General features: G+C 48.6%; 1 protein-coding gene and 1 non-coding gene across 7 annotated transcripts in view; both read right to left on the reverse strand.

The window, feature by feature from the left end:
• SRCAP (Snf2 related CREBBP activator protein) overlaps positions 1–21416 on the reverse strand; it is a 32381-nt gene extending 10965 nt beyond the window's left edge. Inside the window, exons 1-25 of one of the 6 annotated variants that reach the window (XM_089895877.1) lie at positions 21398–21416; positions 19599–19672; positions 18767–19029; positions 17326–17577; positions 15819–16004; positions 15441–15581; positions 13891–14113; positions 13498–13775; positions 12762–12855; positions 12534–12623; positions 11853–12041; positions 11435–11763; positions 10783–10960; positions 9750–9886; positions 9354–9523; positions 9045–9237; positions 7161–7297; positions 6886–7072; positions 5206–5375; positions 4518–4783; positions 4019–4306; positions 3332–3496; positions 2877–3062; positions 2393–2659; positions 552–2047 (exon numbers count right to left, since the gene is read on the reverse strand). In XM_089895877.1, coding sequence (XP_089752003.1) covers positions 552–2047; positions 2393–2659; positions 2877–3062; positions 3332–3496; positions 4019–4306; positions 4518–4783; positions 5206–5375; positions 6886–7072; positions 7161–7297; positions 9045–9237; positions 9354–9523; positions 9750–9886; positions 10783–10960; positions 11435–11763; positions 11853–12041; positions 12534–12623; positions 12762–12855; positions 13498–13775; positions 13891–14113; positions 15441–15581; positions 15819–16004; positions 17326–17577; positions 18767–18820 — 5676 coding nt within the window. In that variant the 5' untranslated portion in view covers positions 18821–19029; positions 19599–19672; positions 21398–21416. The other 5 variants (XM_089895875.1, XM_022588239.3, XM_022588240.3 and 2 more) reach the window with 5 other exon arrangements.
• On the reverse strand, positions 12946–13076 carry LOC115803812 (small nucleolar RNA SNORA30/SNORA37 family). The gene has a single exon (XR_004024602.1). It is a non-coding gene; the product is annotated as a small nucleolar RNA SNORA30/SNORA37 family (small nucleolar RNA).
• Positions 21417–21684: the final 268 nt, after the last annotated feature.

Consider the following 21684-nt stretch of genomic DNA (forward strand, 5'->3'; position numbering starts at 1 on the left):
CTGTATTCCGTGGTGTCCTTTCTACCCTAGAAGTTCAAATACTTAATGGTGACAGTTTTAGCAACTGAGAAAAATCCTCCTGTCTCTGAGGACTGCCTCTTGTGGGGAAGAAGAGAAAGCAATGGAGCCAGCACATCTGTGTTCTCACAAGTTGTATAAATTTTAAAAGATCATTTAGTAGGCTAGTTTCATCTGTAAAATGGGGCAATTAGATGCCAACACTAACTCAAAAGAGTAAGCAAGAACCAAAGAGACCAAATGTAACAAGAAAGCCTTGAACACATCAGTGATTAATAGTTTTAAAAGCACATTATGTCCTCAATTACTTCCTCTGTGAAAAGTAGGACATGGATTATTCTTCCCATTTTACAAATAAGAGTAAAGGCCCAGGGAAGGGCTTTGTCCAGTGACATTCAAGTATTAGGTCCACAAAACTAGGCTTCGTAATTTACCAAGATAAAGGTGACATTATTTTGTTCCATCCACTCTGTAGCAACACTCCAAAGAAATTCAATCTCCTGTTCCCTCTCCTTTGAGGCAGTAAAACTTACCAGATAGAAAGGGGAACGAGGTGGTGGTGGGGGCTGGCGTCGAGGTCGGGGACCACTGAACGAGGTAGCAGTGGAGGGAGGGCTGGGGGGACCAGAGCGTAATGTCAGTGTCTCAGGCTCATCCTTGGAAACAGGCAGCCGGGATACCATGGTGACAGGCAAGGGAGCGGCACCGGTTGCCGAAACCACGAGGGAAGATGCCTGGGAAGCTGGGGCCTGTGTTGAGGCTGGGGCCAGTGCCAGAGTCTGAGCTGCCGCTGGGCCCAAGGTGGGCACCGGCACTGGGGCAGGGCTCAAGGTCAGTGTTTGCACTGAAGCTGGGGCCAGGAGTGAAGCAGATGACGACACCGTAGCCAAAGTCAGTGTGTGAGCTGGGGCCGGGCCCATTGGAGAAACTGGAGCCAGAGGGGGTGCTGGAGCCAAAGACAGCGTCTGAGATGGACACAGTGGTGGTCCCGGTGCCAAAGACAGTGTCTGGGCTGGAGCTGGTACTAGGGATGCTGCTGGAGTCAATGACAATGTCTGAGCTGGAAAAGAACCTTGGGGGTTCCCAGTTCCCAAAGAGAGTGTCTGAGATGGAGACGATCCGCCAAGAGTGGATGCTAAAGCTGGGGGTAAAGCCAGTGTCTGCGTAGAAGCCGGACTTGGGAGAGGTGACGGAACTGGGGCTGGTACCATAGTTTGAGCTGATGATGGAGCCAACACAGGAGCTGGGGCTGGCACCAGTGAGGAAGCTGAGGCCAAAGGAGTTCCTGGAGTAGATGATGAAGCCAGAAGTGGAACCGAAGTCTGCGATGGAGCCAGTACAGGAGTAGGACCTAGTGATGGAGCCAGGACTGGAAGAGGAGCCAGAGAAGGAGCTGGAGAAGGAGCCAGGATTGCTGTCTGTGGAGCCACCATGGGAGCCAGAGAGGTGGCTAGAGCCTGAGATGCAGTAGGTGCTGGAGCCAAAAGGGAAGCCTGAGCTGGAGCTTGATTTGATGCTGCCGGAAAAGGACTGGCCAGAGCAGAAGCTGGCACCAGGACAGGTGAACATGCTGGGGCCACGGCTGAGTTCAACCCTGGAACATGTGAAGAGGCTGGAGCCAACAACAGAGGGTGACCAGGTGCCTGAGATGGGGACAGGGTTGGAGTTGTGGCCAAACCTAGAGTCAAGGCTGACGCTGATGGAGAAGCCCCAACTGGTGCCAAAGAGGGAGGTCCAGGAGCCGCTGCCAGTGTTGGAGTCACATTAGTCAACAGAGCTGGGCCTGAAGCCGAAACAGGCAAGGGGGCTGAGATGGGGATGGTGAGTGGAGCTGAGGCTGGGGACGGAAGCGTTGTGCAGACAGAGATGGGGAGTGAAGATGATACTGGAACTGGGACTGTAGAAGACACAGGACTAGCAAGGGGAGAGGAGTTGGGAACTGGCATTGGAGAAGAGGCTGGCCCAGGTAGTGAGGATGACACGGGGAGAGGAGAAGAGATGGTCAAAGGAGCAGCTCCGGGTGCTGAAGCTGTGGAGACAGAGAATAAGTTAGCCCCCAAATTCTTTTCTTGCTCCTTCTATTACCCTGTCCCACCCCTTCCCTTACCCCCAAGCTTCACCTGTTTCCCAGAAAACCTTCACTCCCACACCATGAGGTCAAAGATTCAAGGAATCTAACAATTCAACATTTCCTTTCCCTCCAAAGTTCCAACTTATGTATCTTGGAATTAGGCAAGGGCTCAGCAGACCATTTTGGGGGCTAATGCACATCAGTATACTGATAACGAAAGGATCTACTGTGACTTAGAAACCCTCTGGGCCACCCTATCTCCATTCCTGACAAAAATTTGTGGCCTCAGCCACCTGAACTCACCACTGACTTCAGGCGTAGGACTGTGGACCAGCTTGAGAAGTGGCCTCACCAGAGTGGACGTGGGTATGGGAGCCCGGGCAGTACCCAGAGCAGGTGTGGGTAGCCGGCCAGGGGTTAATGTGGGGCGTGGAGTCAACACAGCTGGAAGCCCAGAGCTCGGAGGCCGGGGTGCTGGGGCCAACGGAGGAACAGGAGTCAGTCCATCCCGAGGGGCCTGTCTCACTACAATCTTCACCACGCCTGTATTATTCACCATGGTTGGTGGCACTGCAAGAGGAAGCTAGATTGAGGGGAAGGTAGAAAAGAAACAAGAGACCCAAAGGATGGAAGAAGTCCAAGGGCAGGAGAGGGTAGCAGACAGATATCAGAGATACTGGCAAAGGAAAACAACACTGAGGGAAGGCTAGACAGACAGTAGCCCAGGGCATGCCTGGAAGGACCAAGGCCAGCAGGGCTAAGTAAGTAGGAAGGCCAGAAGCCTCACCCTGGTTAGCAGCAAGCGGAAGGCTGAGGCCAGTGGGGGCAGGGGTGGTGCTGGGGGTCGAAGAAGGCAGCACAGAGACAGGGGTAGGGCCAGGGGTCGGGGCCACGGCCTGGATGAGGGCCACATGGGCAGGCTGGCTGATGAGGTGGTGCTGCCCCCCTGCTGACACCAGGTGCACCACATTCCCTGGGTTAAGGGAAGAGAGAAAGAAAGAAAGAAGCAGCTATCAGCCGGAGGAGGGCAGAGGCAAGAGAGAAAGAACGAAGAGAGAATAACTTCTCCAGAATAAACTCATACCTATCTTGATCAAAAGACCCCCTCCAACCATTCCCCTTGGCCCCACCCACCAAAAGGTAGGGAAAGAAACATAAAGGCTGACATCTGAAAAGAGCCACAAAAACAAAGGGACAAAGAGGAGGAGGAAAAAGGCAGGACAGGGGGTGGGTTTTACCTACTTTGCAGCGGGCGGGGCTGCCCCACAGCAAGCTGGCGCACCTGCGCACCAGTCAAAGTCAGCTTGTTGCCCTGGATTTGGAAGGTGAGAGGTTTGCTTCCCCCTGTACTAGCCACTGGCCGTTGTGCCAGTGAGGCTAACTGCCCGATGCTGACCACTTCACCTGCTATGAATAAAGAAAAGGCTTAATGTACATGGGGCTCACTCTGCTCAAACTCACTTCACAGACCTTCATGAGGCACAAGTCTCCAGTTTCTCCAACCCTCCCCCTCAACTTACCATGTTCCAATAAGCTTAGCCTCCACCTACAGCCTTTGAGCTTTTGACATGCTACTCCTTCCAATCCCACCTGTTTGCTTTGCAATCTCCTTTACATCCTCTAACAGCTTTCCACCATACTGAGCTAATCACCACCTGCCTCCTCTACACTGCCCTTTTACCCCAAATAATTTTCTACTGCTAGGCTTACCACTATTTATTCATCTATGGATCATCTCCCCAACTAGAGACTGTGAACTACTTGAGGGCTCTTACTCGATTATGAATTACCAATGCCTGGCAAAATACCTAATATATGTTAGTCACCATGATACACTCATGGTCCTGAGCTTTTCCTCTCCAGCTCCATGGCATGTAGGCTTTCCTCCCATCTCAAGTTCTTCACCCTCACAGAGCCCTGGGAACTTACAGGGCAGGCGAGCTTGCATATCGGGAGACAGGATGAGGCGCTGTGGAGCAGGAGTAGGAGCTGGCACTGCCGTGGTGGGAGCTGTGGCTGTGGTGGTACAGGTGGTGGTGACAGCAGCAGAAGGGAAGGTATAGCCTGGTGGCACGGTAAGGGGCTTCAACAGGCTGGAGGAGCCTGGGGGCGGGGCAGGGCTCAGGCGAACAGGAGCAGGTGGGGCTGGCTTCAAGGATAGGGTTGGCGTGGGAGGCCGTGAGGTCCCACTCAAGACCCCCAGAGGGGATGGCATCACTGTAAACACAAAGCAAACACCTATCAGATAGACCTTGACTAAAGCCTCAGCCTGGTCCTAGAAACCTCCATACACAATCCCTTGTAGCCCATCAGACACCACACCCCTGTCTCCAACCCAGCTCCTCAAACACTAATTTCATTACTTCTCCCCCAATCTGAACAATCTGCCTGAAGTATCCCCCAGCATCCTGGCTCCCTTGGAACTCACCCTGGGGAAGAGGCCCACCGTTTGGCTGCAGTGGGGGCAAAAGAACAGGGCCAGGAGGCCGGGATGCCGAAATGAGTGGGGGCCCGGAAGGCGAGGCCGACACCATCAGTGGTGCTGGCAGCACTGGGGGGGTTGGGCCAGGGGTGGGCTGGGCTGAGAGCTCAGGGCCTGGAGGGGGTCGGACTGGGACAGGGCCCAGGGGAGTCCGTGGACTGTTCACCACCACCACTGTCCGGCCTTCTTGCTTGGGCATTGGCTGCAGCATCCTACGAGGAAAAAACAAGGGGATGGGTAGGGAAGGAGGGAGAGAGAAGAGTAGGAAAAGAAATTAATAAGGAAGATGAGGCAGAAAAACAGATTATAAAAGCAAAGGAGGAAAAGGTAAGACCCAATGGAGAAAGAGGGAAAGAAATCCGATAACCAAAAAGCACAAAGCAAAAAAAGAAAAAAGAAAAAGCACGAAGCAGAGAGAGGAGGGAGAAAAAAAAAAATCAGTGACAAACACAAGGGCCTCTCCCCAAACCATCTTCTGGTTATTCTATCCCCCAATTCCTCCAAGTATTTTTCATCCATCTATATGAACATTCCAGCCTAGCCTCCAACTCTTACCTTTCCACCCCAATTCCCCCCAGCCAGCTGCAGCCACTTTTTTCTAGGAACCCACTTCCTTATTCCTCGGCCCTGGTACCTGTTGACCTTCATCTTGACTGGCTTGGGCCGGGGTGGGGGGTCTGGAGCAGTAGCCACCTCTAGCAGAACCCGGCGGGAAAGGCGGTGCTGGGGTAGAAATGTGTCGGCCTCATATCTAGAGACACGACCCTCCAGGCCAATGAGATCAAATCGACCCATGTCTATCCGCTGACATAAGAAGGAACACAAGAGCATAGTGTCAAAGGAGCCAATTTGGCAATGATTTCTTGGATATCACACCAAAAGCACAGACAACAAAAGAAAAAAACTGATAAATTAGACTGCATCAAAAGACACTATTAATAAAGTGAAAAGGCAACCCACAGATTAGGACCAAAATTATTTGCAAATCATGTATCTGGTAAGAGGCTAACATCCAGAACACACAAAGTCCTACAACTCAACAAAAAAAACAAACAATCCAATTTAAAAACTGGCGGGAATTTCCTGGCGGTCCAGTGGTTAGGACTCTGCACTTTCACTGCTGAGGGACCAGGTTCAAGCCCTGCTCGGGGAATTAAGATCCCACAGGCCCCACAGCGTGGCCAAAAGAAAAAATAAAAATAAAAATTGGCAAAGGTCTCAAACAGACATTTCTCCAGAGAAAATATACAATAAGCACGTGAAAAGATGTTCAACATCACTAATCATTAGGGAAATCAAAATCACAATGAGATGCCACCTCACCTACTGAGACAGCCGTTATCAAAAACACAGAAAACAGGTGTTGGCAATGATGTGGAGAACTCAGAACCTTTGCAAAATGCTGGTAGGAATGTAAAATAGTGCAGCTGCTATGGAAATCAGTATAGCGGTTGCTCAAAACATTAAAAATAGAATAATCATATGATGCAGCAATTCCATTTCTGGGTATATATACCCAGAAGAATTGCAAGTAGGGACTTAAACACACATTTGCACACCTATGCTCACAGCAGCATTATTCACAGTAACCAAAAGGTGGAAACAACTGCAGTGTCCACTGATGAACAGATAAACGTGGTATTTGTCTCTATGTATGTAAATGTATACATGTGCATACTCACATACATGTATACACATACACAAGAACATGTACAATAGAATATTACCCAACCAAGGAAATCCTTACACATGCTTGAAGACATTCTACTAAGTAAATATGCCAGTCACAAAAGGACAAATACTGTATGATCACACATACATGAAGTACCTAGAATAGTAAGTTTATAGAGACAGAAAGTAGAATGGTGGCTGCCAGGTGCTGGGAACAGAGGGAGAATGGGGAGTTATTATTTAATGGGTATGGAGTTTCAGTTTAGAAAGATGAAAAAATTTCTGAAGATGGATGATAGTGATGGCTGTACAACTATGTGAATGTACTTAGTGCCACTGTACCATATGCTTAGAAATAGTTAAAATATTTAAGCATTATTAACATGCCAAGCAATTCTAAAAATATTAACACAATTCTCACAAACATACTGCAGAATAGGCCTTATAACCCCAGTTTTGAAGGGCAAGCAAATTTAGGGTTAAAGGTTAATAATTAGCTTGCCCAAAGTGACACAGTTAGAAAACAATGAAACTGGAATAATGCTGAGGTGCCAGGGCAAGTAAGTATGCAAAAGGTCAGACTCCAGCATAAAAAGAGGTGCAGGGTTGGGTAGGGCCAATAACCTCGGAGGCAACTGCTTACCTGGAGAGGGTGGACATCAGTGGCCCTTAGCACCAGAGAGGCGGTGCTGAAACAGATGCCTGGAGTGATGAAGGGGGAGGTAACGGGTCGAGGGTCAAACAGGTTTGGATGATTGCAGACTTTTCGAAGCTGCATCAAAATGTTGATGACGCTCATGAAATGGCCCGTGGCTAGTGTCTCCTTAGTTCTGGGAGAAAGGAGAAATAAATGGGACATCTTGATAGTCACCTCCGCTCCACTGTAGGGTCCCAGGCCCACCCTCGGTCCTCCCTTACGTGGTCTGTGCCATGAAGTCATCATAGAGACAGCGCTGGCGCTTGGAGAGCCGGCAGCGGATAACATGCTCATATTTTTTGGGCATCTGCTTCTCAACATCCACCTTAACTCGGCGCAGCAAAAAAGGCCGCAAAACCTAAAAGCAAATAAGCAGGAGGCTGACAGGAGAACAGCGGGCACTATACCCCAGCCTAGACCAGCAGAGCGCTGGCTTAGCCCATCAGTAAACACTCATGGAGCCATGCAGCATGCCGGGAACCAATCACACAAAGGTGAATCAGATGCAAGCCCTCCTCTCAAGGAATTTATTATAATTAAAGAGACGAACATAAAGATAATACCACAACACAAGTGATAAAGAAGGCACTGAGGACAGAGCAACTAACTAAGCAGAAGGGATGAGTCAAACTACAGTTCCAAGGAGTAACTGTAAATTTACAAGATTGTGAAAGTAAATCCAGCCAAGAAGCTGAGAACAAATCTGTGGCACTGACAGCAGCATAGAAAACCAAAGACAAATCTGAGATCTCAGGAGATAAAATCTGATATGACACAGTCATCAAGTTGACATGGAAGAAGTGAAAAAAGAGAAAATAAAGAGGTATAGTTTCACTAAATCTAGTGTGGTAATCATTTCATGATGTATATAAGTCAAATCATTACGTTGTACACCTTAAACTTATACAGTGCTATATGTCAATAATATCTCAATAAAATGGGAACAAATAATATTAAAAATATTTTAAAACTTTAAAAAGGAGGAAGTATAGTTAAGGAAGACATCTTGGTTTCTACTGATAGTTTGATTTACCAAGCTGATGGTGTGACTGACCAAAATGGAGTAGAAATAATAGGCTATAAGGCTTGAGATGTTTGGCTTATAACAGAGTGAGTTCAAGAGGAACTTTCTGGCAGGGTAGGCGACAGCTGCCAAGGCAGGGCTGAGCCCCAGGGGCTAAGGAGAGAGGGAAGTGCCCCTTGCATTCCAAAAATGTCAGGCTGGAGGCACTAAGCTGAGAGGGAAATTTTTTTTTTTTTTTTTTTGCAGTACGCAGGCCTCTCACTGTTGTGGCCTCTCCCACTGCGGAGCACAGGCTCTGGACGCGCAGGCTCAGTGGCCATGGCTCACGGGCCCAGCCGCTCTGCGGCATGTGGGATCTTCCTGGACCAGGGCACGAACCCGTGTCCCCTGCATCGGCAGGCGGACTCTCAACCACTGTGCCACCAGGGAAGCCCTGAGAGGGAAATTTTTATTGTTTTCTGTATAAAAATGTCCATCAGATGGGGGTCAAAGGGGTTGGGGGCAGATAACAAAAATAAATAAATAAAATTTCAAAAACAGAGGAACTTTCAATTAAAGACATTATCAGAAATTTAAATACAGGTTGAGTGGTCTAGAGAGTCAAGGAATTATATAAATCAGTATGCCGATGAGATAAGTAAACTGGGTGACAAAAAAAAAGTAAAGATCAGAATGCTGAGAGATGTTATTTAAAAGCTGGACACTGGACAAAGGAAGAGGAGCCAGAGAAGACCAAAAATAAAAAATTTAAAAAAATTAAAGAAGAAAAGAAAAAGAGAACACAACAAAACTATGTAATTGTGGAAAGTCAGGTAAAGAGAAACCCAAGCCAGGAACTGATCAGCATTATCATTCTACTCAAAGAATAAAAGCAGAAATGCTACCATTAAAGAAAACAAGCAGAATAATGACTAAGATGGGGTCACTCAATCTGGCAATGAGTTAAGTCACTGGAACACTGCAGTTTGACAACTGGGTAATTCAGCCTAGCACTGACTTCCCTCTTCCTAAGGGTTTTCTGGGTATTGCCCTTAGTTCCTTGCCATTCCCAATGCCCTTGACAAACTGGTACAGGCCCTACCTTGTGAAGGCGTTTGACTAGACCTTCATTGTACTCTTGGCTGCCCTCAATCATGCCAGTTAGGGGATTAGAGAACCATTCTTTGAACTCGCGATGAGATTGGAAGACATGGGGCATCAAAAAGTGCATCAAGGACCACAGTTCCATGAGGCTGTTCTGCAAGGGTGTTCCTGTCAGGAGCAGGCGTCTCTGGCTGCAAAGAGACAGGGAATTACAGGGAGGATGGTGAGCAAAGTCCCAACTGTGCAAGAATCCCACCCGGCAGGCCAAGTCAACCCTCCCATGAATCTCAGACATCTCCATCTCCACCTGTTGAAGTTGAGCAATGACTGCCAGCGCTGAGACTTGAAGTTCTTGATGTTCTGAGCCTCATCCAGAATGAGATAGCGCCAGTTCTTGCGGCGGAAGGCCTGGTGGTCCTGCAGCACCAGCTTGTAAGATGTGATACACACATGGAAGGCATTGGGCTTGGTCCAGCCCTGCAGTACCAGGAGAAAGTAGCAGAAAGTGGGGTAAAAAGAAAGAGCAAAAAGAAGACATCCTAAGATCTTCAGGGGACAGAAATCATGTTGGGAGAAAGGAGAAAAGTCCCAGGAGCAGAATGGGGTAACAGAAAGGGAAGGGAAAGGAACTCATTTGAGGAAAGGGCCTAAAAGTATAGGAAACATCAACAGGGGAAGGGAGCAATCACATGGGGAAGCAAACCTGCCGCTTGAGCTTCCTCTCCTTCTGGGCTCCATAGTAAGTAAGGATTTTAAAGCTGGGGCACCAACGTTTCAGCTCCATCTCCCAGTTCAACATCACGCTGGTGGGGACAATGATCAAATGGGGACCCCAGTTACCTGTTTAGCGAAAAGAATGAGAGAGGTACAACACGGTGACTGCAGTTAATAATACTATATTGCACATGTGAAATTACTAAGAGTAAATCTTAAAAGTTCTCACCACAGGAAAAAACAAAATGTTTTGTAACTATGTATGATGATGGACCTTAACTAGTCTTACTATGATGATCATTCTGCAGTGTATACACATACCAAATCTTTATACTGTACATCTGAAATATAGTGTTAAATGTTAATTATACCTCAGTTTTAGAAAATAAAGTAAGATTCGGAGAGATCTGGGGCAGAGGAATTTTAAAAAAGATGAGAGATGGTAAGGAAATACAAACTTTGGGGTTCTGGAACTCAGGTATAAAACCCTGACGATTCTGTCCTAATGGCCCTTCCTAAGAATCCTAGCACCATAATACAAATGAACTTATTTACAAAACAGAAACAGACGTACAGACACAGAAAACAAAATTATGGTTACCCAAAGGGAAAGGAGAGAAGGGATAAATTAGGCGTATGGGAATGACAGATACACACTACTACATGTAAAATAGATAAAAAGAATTTACTACATAGCACAGGGAATTACATTCAATATCTTACAATAACCTCAAAGGAAAAGAATCTGAAAAAGAACATATACATACATACGCATAACCAAATCACTTTGCTGTACCCCCTGAAACTAACCGAAAATTGTAAATCAACTAAGTCAAAATTTGGGGGGGGGGGTTGGGGAATCCTAGTGCCTACAATGAGCTCTCTATACAGTTATTGACCAGAGTCAATGAAGCTACTTATCAGCAAGAGACTGTTTCACCATGCTACAGCTGAAGTCATTAAATAAGCTTCCCAGGAAATTGGCCAAGGGAGACCCAAGAAAAAGGGCCCGGCCTAGTTACCTTTCTCACAGGCCAAGTGGGCAAGCAGGGAAATGGTCTGGATCGTCTTGCCTAGCCCCATCTCATCAGCAAGAATGCCATTAAGCTTCTTCTCATACATAGTAACCAGCCAGTCCAGCCCAATGTGTTGGTACTCCCGGAGCTGGCCCCGTAGGAGCAGGGGGATGGGTGTCTTCACCTAGTAGGTAGGAGGAGAGGTAACACAATGGAATTGAGGAATCTGTCACTGAGAAACAGGACACTCAAGATATGAGAAAGCAGGGGCTTCCCTGGTGGCGCAGTGGTTAAGAATCCACCTGCCAATGCAGGGGACACGGGTTCGAGCCCTGGTCTGGGAAGATCCCACATGCCATGGAGCAACGAAGCCAGTGTGCCACAACTACTGAGCCTGCACTCTAGAGCCCGCCAGCCACAACTACTGAGCCCAAGTGCCACAACCACTGAAGCCCGCATGCCTAGAGCCCATGCTCCACAACGAGAGAAGCCACCGCAATGAGAAGCCCCCACACCACAACAAAGAGTAGCCCCCACTCGCCGCAACAAGAGAAAGCCTGCATGCAGCAATGAAGACCCTAGGCAGCGAAAAATAAATAAATAAATAAATTTATTTTAAAAAAGATATGAGAAAGCAGAAGCTTGGGCCTGGAAATACCTGGGTAGTGGCCAAGGTATAACCCTTGGGCTGGAGACTTTCAGCTGCTGCAGCGATGTCAGTAATTTCTTTCTTAGGGCCTAGAGTGGTGGTGGGCCCTGGGGTGGGAGGTCCACTGCCTCCATCTGCCTCACTCTGCTCTTCGTCCCTGGCAAGCAAGTACTCCACCCCGAAGTCATCATCTTCCTCCTCTTCCTCATCTGCTTGGCTCTGTGACTGGGACTCCTCAGATTCCTCAGACTCAGATTCCTCCGATTCCGAACTCCCGCTTGTCTCTTCCTCTTCTGAATGCTCATCTTCCTCATCCTCACTCTGTTCCTCAGCAGAGTCTAAAGCACAAGATCAAGGCTTAGTGTTCACCATACCTACTCCTCCAGTCTTGCCCTCCCCAGCTCTTGCCTCATGACCACACATTCACCTGACTGACTGCTACTATCCTCTTGAGTAGCCTCCTCAGCTTCTGTGGCCGCCTCTGGTTCACAGTCAGAGCTGTTAGCCTCAACTTCATCTTCATCTTCCTCTTCACTACTCCCAGAACCTGGGGCAGAGGCATCAGAGGCATAGGCTCCTGCGTACTGCTGCAGTAGCTCCTCCACAGACAGCTCACCTGGAAGAGAAGTGAAGGATAAGCCTTTACATGCTTCACGGGGAAGAAGGGGAGGTCTGAGTGGTGCCAGTTCATTTTACCTCAGCTTCTACAGACACTGCCAGGCCCAGGTCTGAAGGGAGGCCAAAGAGTTTACTTTCAGCAGCAGCTGTTTTCAGCCAAGCCCCGTAACGTGGGCTAGAACTGTGGATGGTCCTGCCTTCCATTGGGAAGGACGGCATCAAGCCGAGGAACCTCCCCTTTAAGGTTCAGATCAAACATGGACACTATCCTCTTCCAATAGTTCTTCCCTCCACTCAGCTCTCACATCACTTTGTTCAAACTTCCATCATAACCAATCATAATTTTCTACTTATAACCATCTATAAATCTGTCTCTGTCATTAGATCTGGAGTATCTCCAGAAAGGATAAGAGTGTCTTATTCATTTCTTTATCTCTGGCATTCTGCACAGAGACACCAAGTGGGTACTCAGTATAATGTCTGGTGTCACCTTCTCGAGCCAACTCGCTCAGCTCCATGGCATGATCCACCTCCCCTTCCAACTGCTCCTCAGCTGCTATGGTATCCTCTTCATCCTCCGCTAGGAAAGAGAATGAACCAAGATCAGCGGGGACAGAGGCTCAGAACACAGTCCAAGTGGAAGAGGTGAGAAAGTCTGAAATATTAGGTCCAGACAATTTAAGGGGTAAGAGGCAACAGGACTGAGAACAGGCCTGACCTTCATCTTCATTGGCAGCAAACTCTTCATCATCCTCATCCGGATGCCAAGGCTGTTTGTTGCGCTGTGTGACAGAGGAGGGCGGGGGCTTTACCTGTTTGGCAGAGGATGAAAAAGGAGAAGGCCTATGGTTAGAGCAGCAAGAGAAAGACACAACGTTGAATAAGATGTCACAGAATAGTCTCTCTGTCCCACTGAGTGACAGTTGCCAATGACACCGTCCCAGAGCAAGGATACAACCAAGGGTTTTCAATTTCAGTACCAGCTACCAAATCCTGGCCCCACTGCCCGGGGGAGGACCTGTGAAAGTGCTAGAAGAGAAACACAGGCCCCCAACACCAACCCCATGCAGTCGGACACATGGAAAAACAAAAAGCTTAGGTCCAGAAGAGACTTCAAGGTTACCATCTCAGCTCCGAACCTACAAACCAGCAAGTGAGTATTAGGGCCATTTCACAGAAGTGACAAGGACCAAAGTAAGTTTTTTTTCAAGCTCACACAGCAATTCTAAGAGTACAGTACACTCTTCCACACATCAGAAACCTGGCCATCTCACACTGTAACTTGCCCCAAACCCAGGTTCTTTCCTATCCAACCTCAAATGAGAGCCCAACTGCTCAGACCACGGAGGACTCCTAAAAACCACAACCAACCTCATAGACCGGAAGAACTCAGTCCTTAAGGCTCTCCCTCTGCTCCCACTCTGAACCCACCTTCTATCCCCTTCTGCCCATACCTTCAACACCTGAGAGGACTCTTCTTCACCACCTTCTTCAGGCCCATCTCGGGTGTCACTATCATGAGATGAGGGGGTTCTTGAGGGGCTGGAAGGCCCTCCTAGCAGCTGAGGGGGGAGGGAACGGAGCAGCTCTTCCAGTGGCAGTTCTCCCTCACGTCGAAGTAGCTCAATCTCACGCCTCTGGGTCTCTGCATCATTGCCTTCCTGTTGTTCTTCAACCTCAATCGTCTCCTCATCATCCTCTTCCTCCTCCTCTTGGGGTTGGAAGTCCCCATCTATAGCAGGAGAACAAGGTCACAAAGTCCACGGGGCCCTGCAAGCCACAGGGTGGGTTTTCAGCTCTGGAAAGGGTACATGAGGAAGAGTAACAGAGCTAAAGAGGACACACACCTTCATCATCCATCCGGGAAACTGGGGGTGGAGGACTAGAGGCAGCTGAGGAAGAGCCAAGGCAAGGGGAGGAACCAGCTTTGCTGGAGGTTAGTGGCTGGTTGAGGCTCTGAGACAGAAGGTCTGAGTACTTTTCAGTTTGCCCCACGATGAAGTCCAGGTGCAGGTCCAGGGCTTTTTTCCGCTTTTCCTCAAGCCGGGACTGTTGTTTGAATTGCACCACCTGACACAAGCATGAAATGGAGGGATCACCAAGATAATCTTTTACTCATGTATTCTTACTCAACATTTAGGGAAGCCTCCACTATGCTAGGCCCTGGGCTGGCTTTTCAGGAGGGAAGAGCTAAATGACCTTAAGGGTGCTTCTGAGGAAAGCAGAAAGGAAGCACAGAATAAAGAAGAGCCAGCTTAGTCTCTGGCAGTGGGGAAAGACTTACAAATGTATCTGGAGCTGAATCTTAAAGATTAAGTAGGTGTTCCCTAAGTGAAGATGAGGAAAAAGGCATCCCCTGCAGCAGAAAAAGCATGTGTAAATGGCCACGGACATACAAGAGAATGTTTGAAGTGGAAAGAAGAAAAGGGGGCTTCCCTGGTGGCGCAGTGGTTGAGAGTCCGCCTGCCGATGCAGGGGACACGGGTTCGTGCCCCGGTCCGGGAAGATCCCACATGCTGCGGAGCGGCTGGGCCCGTGAGCCATGGCCACTGAGCCTGCACTCCGCAACGGGAGAGGCCACAACAGTGAGAGGCCCGCGTACCACAAAGAAAGAAAAGAAAAGGAACTGGCAGAATACAAGAATGAAAATATAGACAGAAGCCAGGTAATACTTAAGAAATAATTACAGGGACTTCCCTGGTGGTCCAGTGGTAAAGAATCCCCCTTACAATGCAGGGGACATGGGTTCGATCCCTGGTTGGGGAACTAAGATCCCACATGCCGTGGTTCAACTAAGTCCACGCACCATGACTACTGAGCTCGCACGCCTCAATGACAGAGCCCATGTGCTGCAAACTACAGAGCCCATGTTCCCTGGAGCCCGGGCGCCACAACTAGAGAGAGAAAACCCACACGTCACAACTAGAGAGAAGCTCACACACCGCAACTAGAGAGAAGCCTGTGCACCACAACGAAGACCCTGACACAGCCCAAAAAGATTAAAAAAAAATAAACAAAATAACATTAAAAAAAAAAGAAACAATTACAACTTAATAAATGAGAACAATTCAGTTAACGAGAACTTTGATGGTATTTAAGCAGGTAAATGGCACACACTTGAAAAAGCATGCTGAACGGGCTGCAAAGGACAGATGGCCAAGGGGAGTCAAGAAGTCCTATTAGCAATCCCCAAATGCAGGACCCATATTTTTCCATTGTACTTCTCTCTTCCTCGTAGAACTCAATGCTTGAAAGGTCCAGCACACAACAGAAACGTCATCAGAGTTGCATGAAATAATTATCCACTCTCCCGAGGAGAACTTTTGATCATTCCTGCTACCATGCTACCCACCAGTCAACCCCAAGGCATTTCCCTTTCCCAATCTCTGCTGCCTACCTTCTCCACGTTGCTCCAAAACTGCCTAACATCCTTGGCCATGGTGGAGGCGATTCGGCGCAGCTTGGCCTGCTCCTCCCTCCGGGCCCGTTCCTCTTTCTGCCGCTGCTCCTCGTGGTGCCGGATCACCATTCGCACCACCTGTGGGAATGAGGTGAAAACACTCCAAGGCCAGACGCTTGGCCCGTCCCCAAGTCAAGGGTAAAGAGAAAAGTCAAAGCCAAGAAACCGGGGAAGTCAGAGCTTGCCTCTCGAGACTAGAAGCATTTACAAGCACTGTACACCAGTATGTTTGGTTCCCTTCCAACCAACCTACCCATCAAGAAAAAGCAAACCTGAAAACGAAATGGAAGGTAGTAGGTCCAGTTGAGGACATACCTTACGGGCCACACCCCGTTTCCAACGGCGCTCCTGAGCAAAGTCGGCAGAGAGCCACTGCATCTCCTCACACAGATAGTCCCAGTGGCCCTTGGGGCGGGGAGGCTCGGGCACTTTAGGCAGTCTCTTCAGTGACCAGAAACCCTCCTTCCGCAGCTCAGCAATCCGAGTCTCAATCTCAGCCTCCTAATGAGGAAGAGCTAGGTCAATCAAGTTACTTGACATATACTTCACCTCATGACCGTGGCTGAATACCTGACCTCTGACTACGTACAGGCACTGACTGGACTGAGTGTTATATGCTTGTCTTGAGTCCACATACCAATCCTACGAGTTGATATTATACGCTCTTCAGGTGAGCAAAAAGAAGATCAGGGAGATTGAGTGATTTACTTGAGATTACAAAGATAGGAGCTGATAAGTACTGGGAATTAAAAATAGGTCTGACTCCACACACCAGATTTCATGCTTTTTCCATTTTTTCACACTCCATACCTTATGAATATAGGCACAACTTAGGAAAACATATCCAAGGGAAGCTTCCCAGAGAACAAGGAAAGCATGCTTCCTTACTGACTCTAGATACATTGAAGGGACCTTCACTGCCGCAGAATTCTACTTACACAAGAGTATATGTTCGTACTTAAAAATATGCTGTAAAATCCAATTTACATAATCCTGTTTGTTTTTAAAAAATATCATTTTTATAAAAATGTACTTTTTAAAATGTACTTTTTTGTGGAAAATACTGAACAGTTATACACAAAAAGATTAACAGTGGTTAGTATTACAAAAAGATAACAATGTTTCTACATTCATTATATCATAAAAAGAAAAATGAAAGCACTTGAAATTTTTATTTAACAGAGGTGACTTATAAACTCAGAACAACTGCCCTCATTATTTTTGTCCTCTCCTGACAAAAACTAAATCAAAGGAACTAACAGCCACAGATGAGACAAGGAACTAAATGGCCTGATGGTAACCAAGGAAACACCAAGAAAGACATGGATATTAGACCAATGGCTCTCAAGTTCGAGCATGCATCAGAATCATCTGTAGTGCTTTTTAAGACAGTGCTGGACCCCACGCCTAGAGTTTTAAATGGGTAGGTAGAAGAAGGCTACGAAGAATTTGCATTTCTAATAAGTTCCCAGGTAATGCTGATGTTGCTGGCCCAGAGACGACATTTACCTCTGGTAAGTTTAACAGAGACTACAGGAGAAAAAGTAGAAACCAGTAAATCTTAGGAGGCTCATAGCTTACAAAGCACTTTTGTGTCTATTTTCTCCTTTAACTTAAACCTTTTAACAGCCTATTCACTCCTACACCATCCCTATTTTAAAAAAAAGAAAATGAGGCTCAGAGTTCAAGAAACTTGTTCAAGATCAAAGCAGAGACTGTACTGTAAATCAAAGATAAGGAAAGAAATGTAAAATACCCATGGGACATAGGAGTTCAGGGAGGAAGACTCCCAAGAAGCCTCATGGGCCTTCCCAATACATACATGCTTGGCCTGCTCTGCAATCTCAGCATGGCTCTTCTCCCACTTTGGGCCCTTGTTAGCCAGGTCAGCAGCCTGGGGTAAGCTGAGCCCCTCCAGGGGCACTGTGGCACCATCTGGGGGCCCTGGAGGTCCATCCAAAGAGGAATCTTGAGCTATATGCTGGGGGGAGATGCCACCTGCCCCACTAGAGGCTGGGGAACTGGATGAGGCAGGGGACACAGGATTGCTGCCTGTCATGCCGTCCGACACCATCTAGAAAAGGGAGAAATGACAGATAAGATGAATGCTTAGCAGCACTCTACCATGGGTTTTAAGTACATTCCTTCATTCTATCTCCACAAGAAAAAGCTCTGGAGTAAGGTATCAACCTCATTTTTATAAACACAACATTTGGGATAAAGTTTTAATAAGGTACTCAAGACGGCAAAGCCAAGTTTCCAGTAAACACTTGGCATGCAAGAGGAATTAGAGCCTGACATTTACACAATTCCCAAATTCAAGACTACTACTATAGCACATGACCTCAAATTTTAATGATCTTTTCAGAACCTCAATGATTTCACTCACATAAACAACTCCCTGTTTTTCCCTCCTTTTCACAGCAAGTATGACAGATTCACCCATGTGAATAAATCTGAGCTACCACCAAATTCAAAAAGCATCAAAAAATCCAAGATCACCTAAACCTCTTTATGTTCATCACCAGCCTCGGTAGTTTCCTTTACTGGAGAGGTAGATGGGGAAAGGGAGGATTAGTCACTGTTCTCAAATATCCACCTATTACAAGGTACCGTATAAGCAATAATGAGTATAGAACAAAGTCCTACTTAAATGTGCATAGTGAGGGAACTCATGAAATTCACTCTGGCACACAAGCCTCATAGTGGGCCACTCAAATTCCTACCTCAACTAAATGAAGAAAGACATTATGTCCCATAATTTCCCAGCTGCTCAGGAAAATAATATCAAACCCATAACCATCAAAAGCCTACTGTACGGGAAACCTAGGTCTGTCCAGTTTTTTAAAAGTCATGATTTTCTTCTACCTCCAGCACTCCCTCAGTATGAGAAAAGAATGAATACTACACACCATCCATAAGGCTTACCTCATTCCAGTTCCAAAAGAAACCGAGCTATTCTCAAAGTACGCAGTCTTAAAAGCATTTTGTCACAAACGCCATTTCCAACCTGGCTTAATTCAACTTTTTTCAGGTAACGAGGAATTTCCATGCTCTTAGAGATCAACATTATACTAATGTCAAGTAGAATATGAGTATCCAACAGGCTTGACAGCCCACCTGAGCATCAAAGATTCTCCAAACTCAGTTACCAAGGTAGCTAGGATCATGGAAACATGGCTAAGACCTTCCACATTTCTTCTGCCTCAAAGCCAGCAGCCCACAAAACAGAAGCAGAGAAGGAGCCCTCCCCACTTTCAAACCTGTGTTTGCAAGATTGGGAGCTGAGGGTGAGCAGGGGAGGGGCTGCTCTGCATGGTCCCACTCCCAGGCTCCTCTTTGGATGCCTGAAGAACGACTGGGTCGTTGTCACCACTGCTGCTGGCCGAGGGGCTGGCGTCCGGCTGCAGGGCATGCTGGGAGCTGGCCTCATTCTGGGCCACCGGCCACCGGGACCCGCCTTCCAGGGCCCGGGGCCCACTAGGGCGTCCCAGCCTCCACTCAGGTTCACCGGCCTCTGGAGCACCTAAAGTAGGGTAAAAAGAGTAGAAATGGGATTTAGAAAGATTAAAGAATCTTCTTAAAAAACTGGGATAACACTAACAAATAAAGATAATCGAACACAGTGATTACAGCTTACGTTTCTTGAGCATCTACTATGTGTCAAATACTTTACTGAGTACTTACTTGATGTGTTCTATAATCCTCACATCTACCTTATAAACCAGATACTTTTCATGCTGTGATAAATGCTTACTTAGCTCCTTCTACATACCAAAAACAGAGCTACGCAGAAAAGACCGCTGACATAAACGTAGCTTACCTTCTAATATTTCCTCTGTTTTATAAATTAGGAAATCAGAATACAAAGAGACCAAAAGACTTGCATAAGGTCACAGTAAGGAAGTAGGAGGAGGAGGACAAACCTAGACAGTCTGATGCCAAAACCAAGAGAACGTGCTACTCTCCTTGGTAGAGTCAGGGTGATCAGATCTTTCTCTCTCCATAGTCCCAGATCTGTTATTGCACCACAATCATTATCTCAAACATCTTTCCCATTAGCATTAACACATGAAATGGTATATGAGCCCTCACCTGTGTGAGCTGAGACCACACCCCCTGTGAAAGTCTGTACTTCCACGGTGCCGCCGTACTGAGGGGAATCACGCCTGAAACAAAAAGGGAAGAAAACAGCAGTGAGGAACTAATCCACATTTACCAACACCCATCAAAGCCTTCTTTACACCAACTTTTGAGGCTTTAAAATATACCCAAATCAGTTTAAAGGCGGAAGACAACTACAGTAGTAAAAAAAAATCACATTTCAGAAAAATAAAAACAAACCATGTTTTGTGAAAACAGAATTCCCTAGTAACATGAGATTCTGGCTGGGGAGGAGAAGCAGGGAAGTGAAGCCCCCCAAACAAGTTTAAAAAGCTTAAGGGTAAAAGGTTCCAACTTCTGAATGGAGGACAAATTAACAAAGCCAAAAAAGCTGTCACGTCCAGAAGCTCAAAAGGTGCTAGCTGCCTGGCAGCCGGCTCTCCTTTCCAGTGAGGGCTAAACGTAGGAGGATCCACCCTTCCTCAGGGCAGGCCCTGCGACTCCTATACCTGCGCCATATGACACTTCCCCAAACAGCAGAACTAGAGCAGGAGACCTTAGAGGAGCAGAGGTAAGGAAGCCCGAACAGCAAAGAACCATACCCCGGAAATAGGCAGGGTAAACCCACACAAGGCCCGGAAGTGTTTCCCCAGTGTTTAAGGAAATTCTTTAACCACAGTGCAGCCTTCGATTCACTCCACCTTCCACAAGAGTCACTGGAATCGAGCTAACCAGAATCCAAGAAGCTTGAACTCTCGACCCCCTTCTTTATTACCGTCTCCCAACCCGTCCCCACAGCCTGACCCAGCGTGACCCCTGACCTCTGCCCCAACTTGCCACTAGCCCTAAGATAGCCCCGCCCCCTCCTAGACTCCCACCCCACCCAACGTGCGCGACTGGGGGAGGGGCCCGCGCGTGCGCGCCTGGAGGCGGAGAGAGCCGGCTGCGCGCACCGCCCGGGGGCTCCCGCCAGAACCCAAGCCCACGCACCCAAGGGTCGCAGGACTAGGAAGCCTCTCATCCCTGCCCGTCAGGGAGCCCCCACCACCAGACCGCGAAAGGCTGAGATAAGGGAGGGCTCGTGCCGCCAGATTCTGGCTCCTGACTGGATATGGTGGGCGCGGGCCCCGACTACTCGTCCCACGCCCCCCTTCCTCTTCCCGCGCGCCCCTTAGGGGGGACTGGGGTTGGTGGGCGGGCAGGAGCGCACCTGGGTCCGTCCTCTCAGGGCTCGCTCGCTCGCTCAGGCACGCGTGCGCAGACGGGCGGGAGGGGAGAGAAGACGCGCCCGGGCCCAGAACCGGCCGGCCTGGCCCCCCTCAGCCTGTCGCTATGGGCGCGCGCCGACAGCCTCGCGCACCGGCCCCGGGGCCCCGGCCGAAGGTGCGCGCGCAGCACCCCGGGAAGGTGGGAGGGGAGGCGGTGGCGGAAAGATGCGCGCGCAGTCACCCGTAAGGGGAGGGGGAGCTGTGGGGCGTCCGCCATCTTGTCTCCCTCTCCTTACCTGCGTCCTCGGGGGCGTGCGCACCACCCCCCTCCCGCCGAGGAGGGGGGAGGGCCCCCTCTTGGCCGCCGCCTTCGCGGCCTTTAAATTCCCCTGGGGCCCGCGGTTACTATCACCGCCTTGCTTCCACTGCTTCCTCTCGCGGCACAGAGATGCGGGCGGTGGGTGGGAAAAATGGGAGACGCTACTCGCAGCGAACCGCCACCGCCGCTTCCGAGGCCTCACCAAAATGGCCGCCGCCGTCTCGGCCGCCACCACCAACACCACCGCCACCACCACAGCTCACTATCGCTACCGCCGGCGCGGCCCGTCCTCTCGCGAGAGACAGTAACAGGAGGTTCGGGGAGCGGAGAGGTTCGCGTGCTAGCGTAGGGCGCTGTCCGAAGCGCAAGGCAGGCTGGGAGATGTAGTCCTCCCGGAGGCTCGCCGCTTGGTCCGCGGCGGAAAGCTTACCCTCCACCACGGAACCTGCCGCTGGGGCTGCTTTGCGGCTGCCAACTCGGATCGATACACCCCACTTTTTTTTTTGATAGCTCACCCAGAAAGCTGAAGCAATTTCTCAGGTACTTTCAA

Source organism: Delphinapterus leucas, chromosome 15, assembly GCF_059928025.1.
Source record: "Delphinapterus leucas isolate spDelLeu-1000000601 "Yukka" chromosome 15, BTC_Dleu_Yukka2, whole genome shotgun sequence".
NCBI classification, from domain to species: domain Eukaryota; kingdom Metazoa; phylum Chordata; class Mammalia; order Artiodactyla; family Monodontidae; genus Delphinapterus; species Delphinapterus leucas.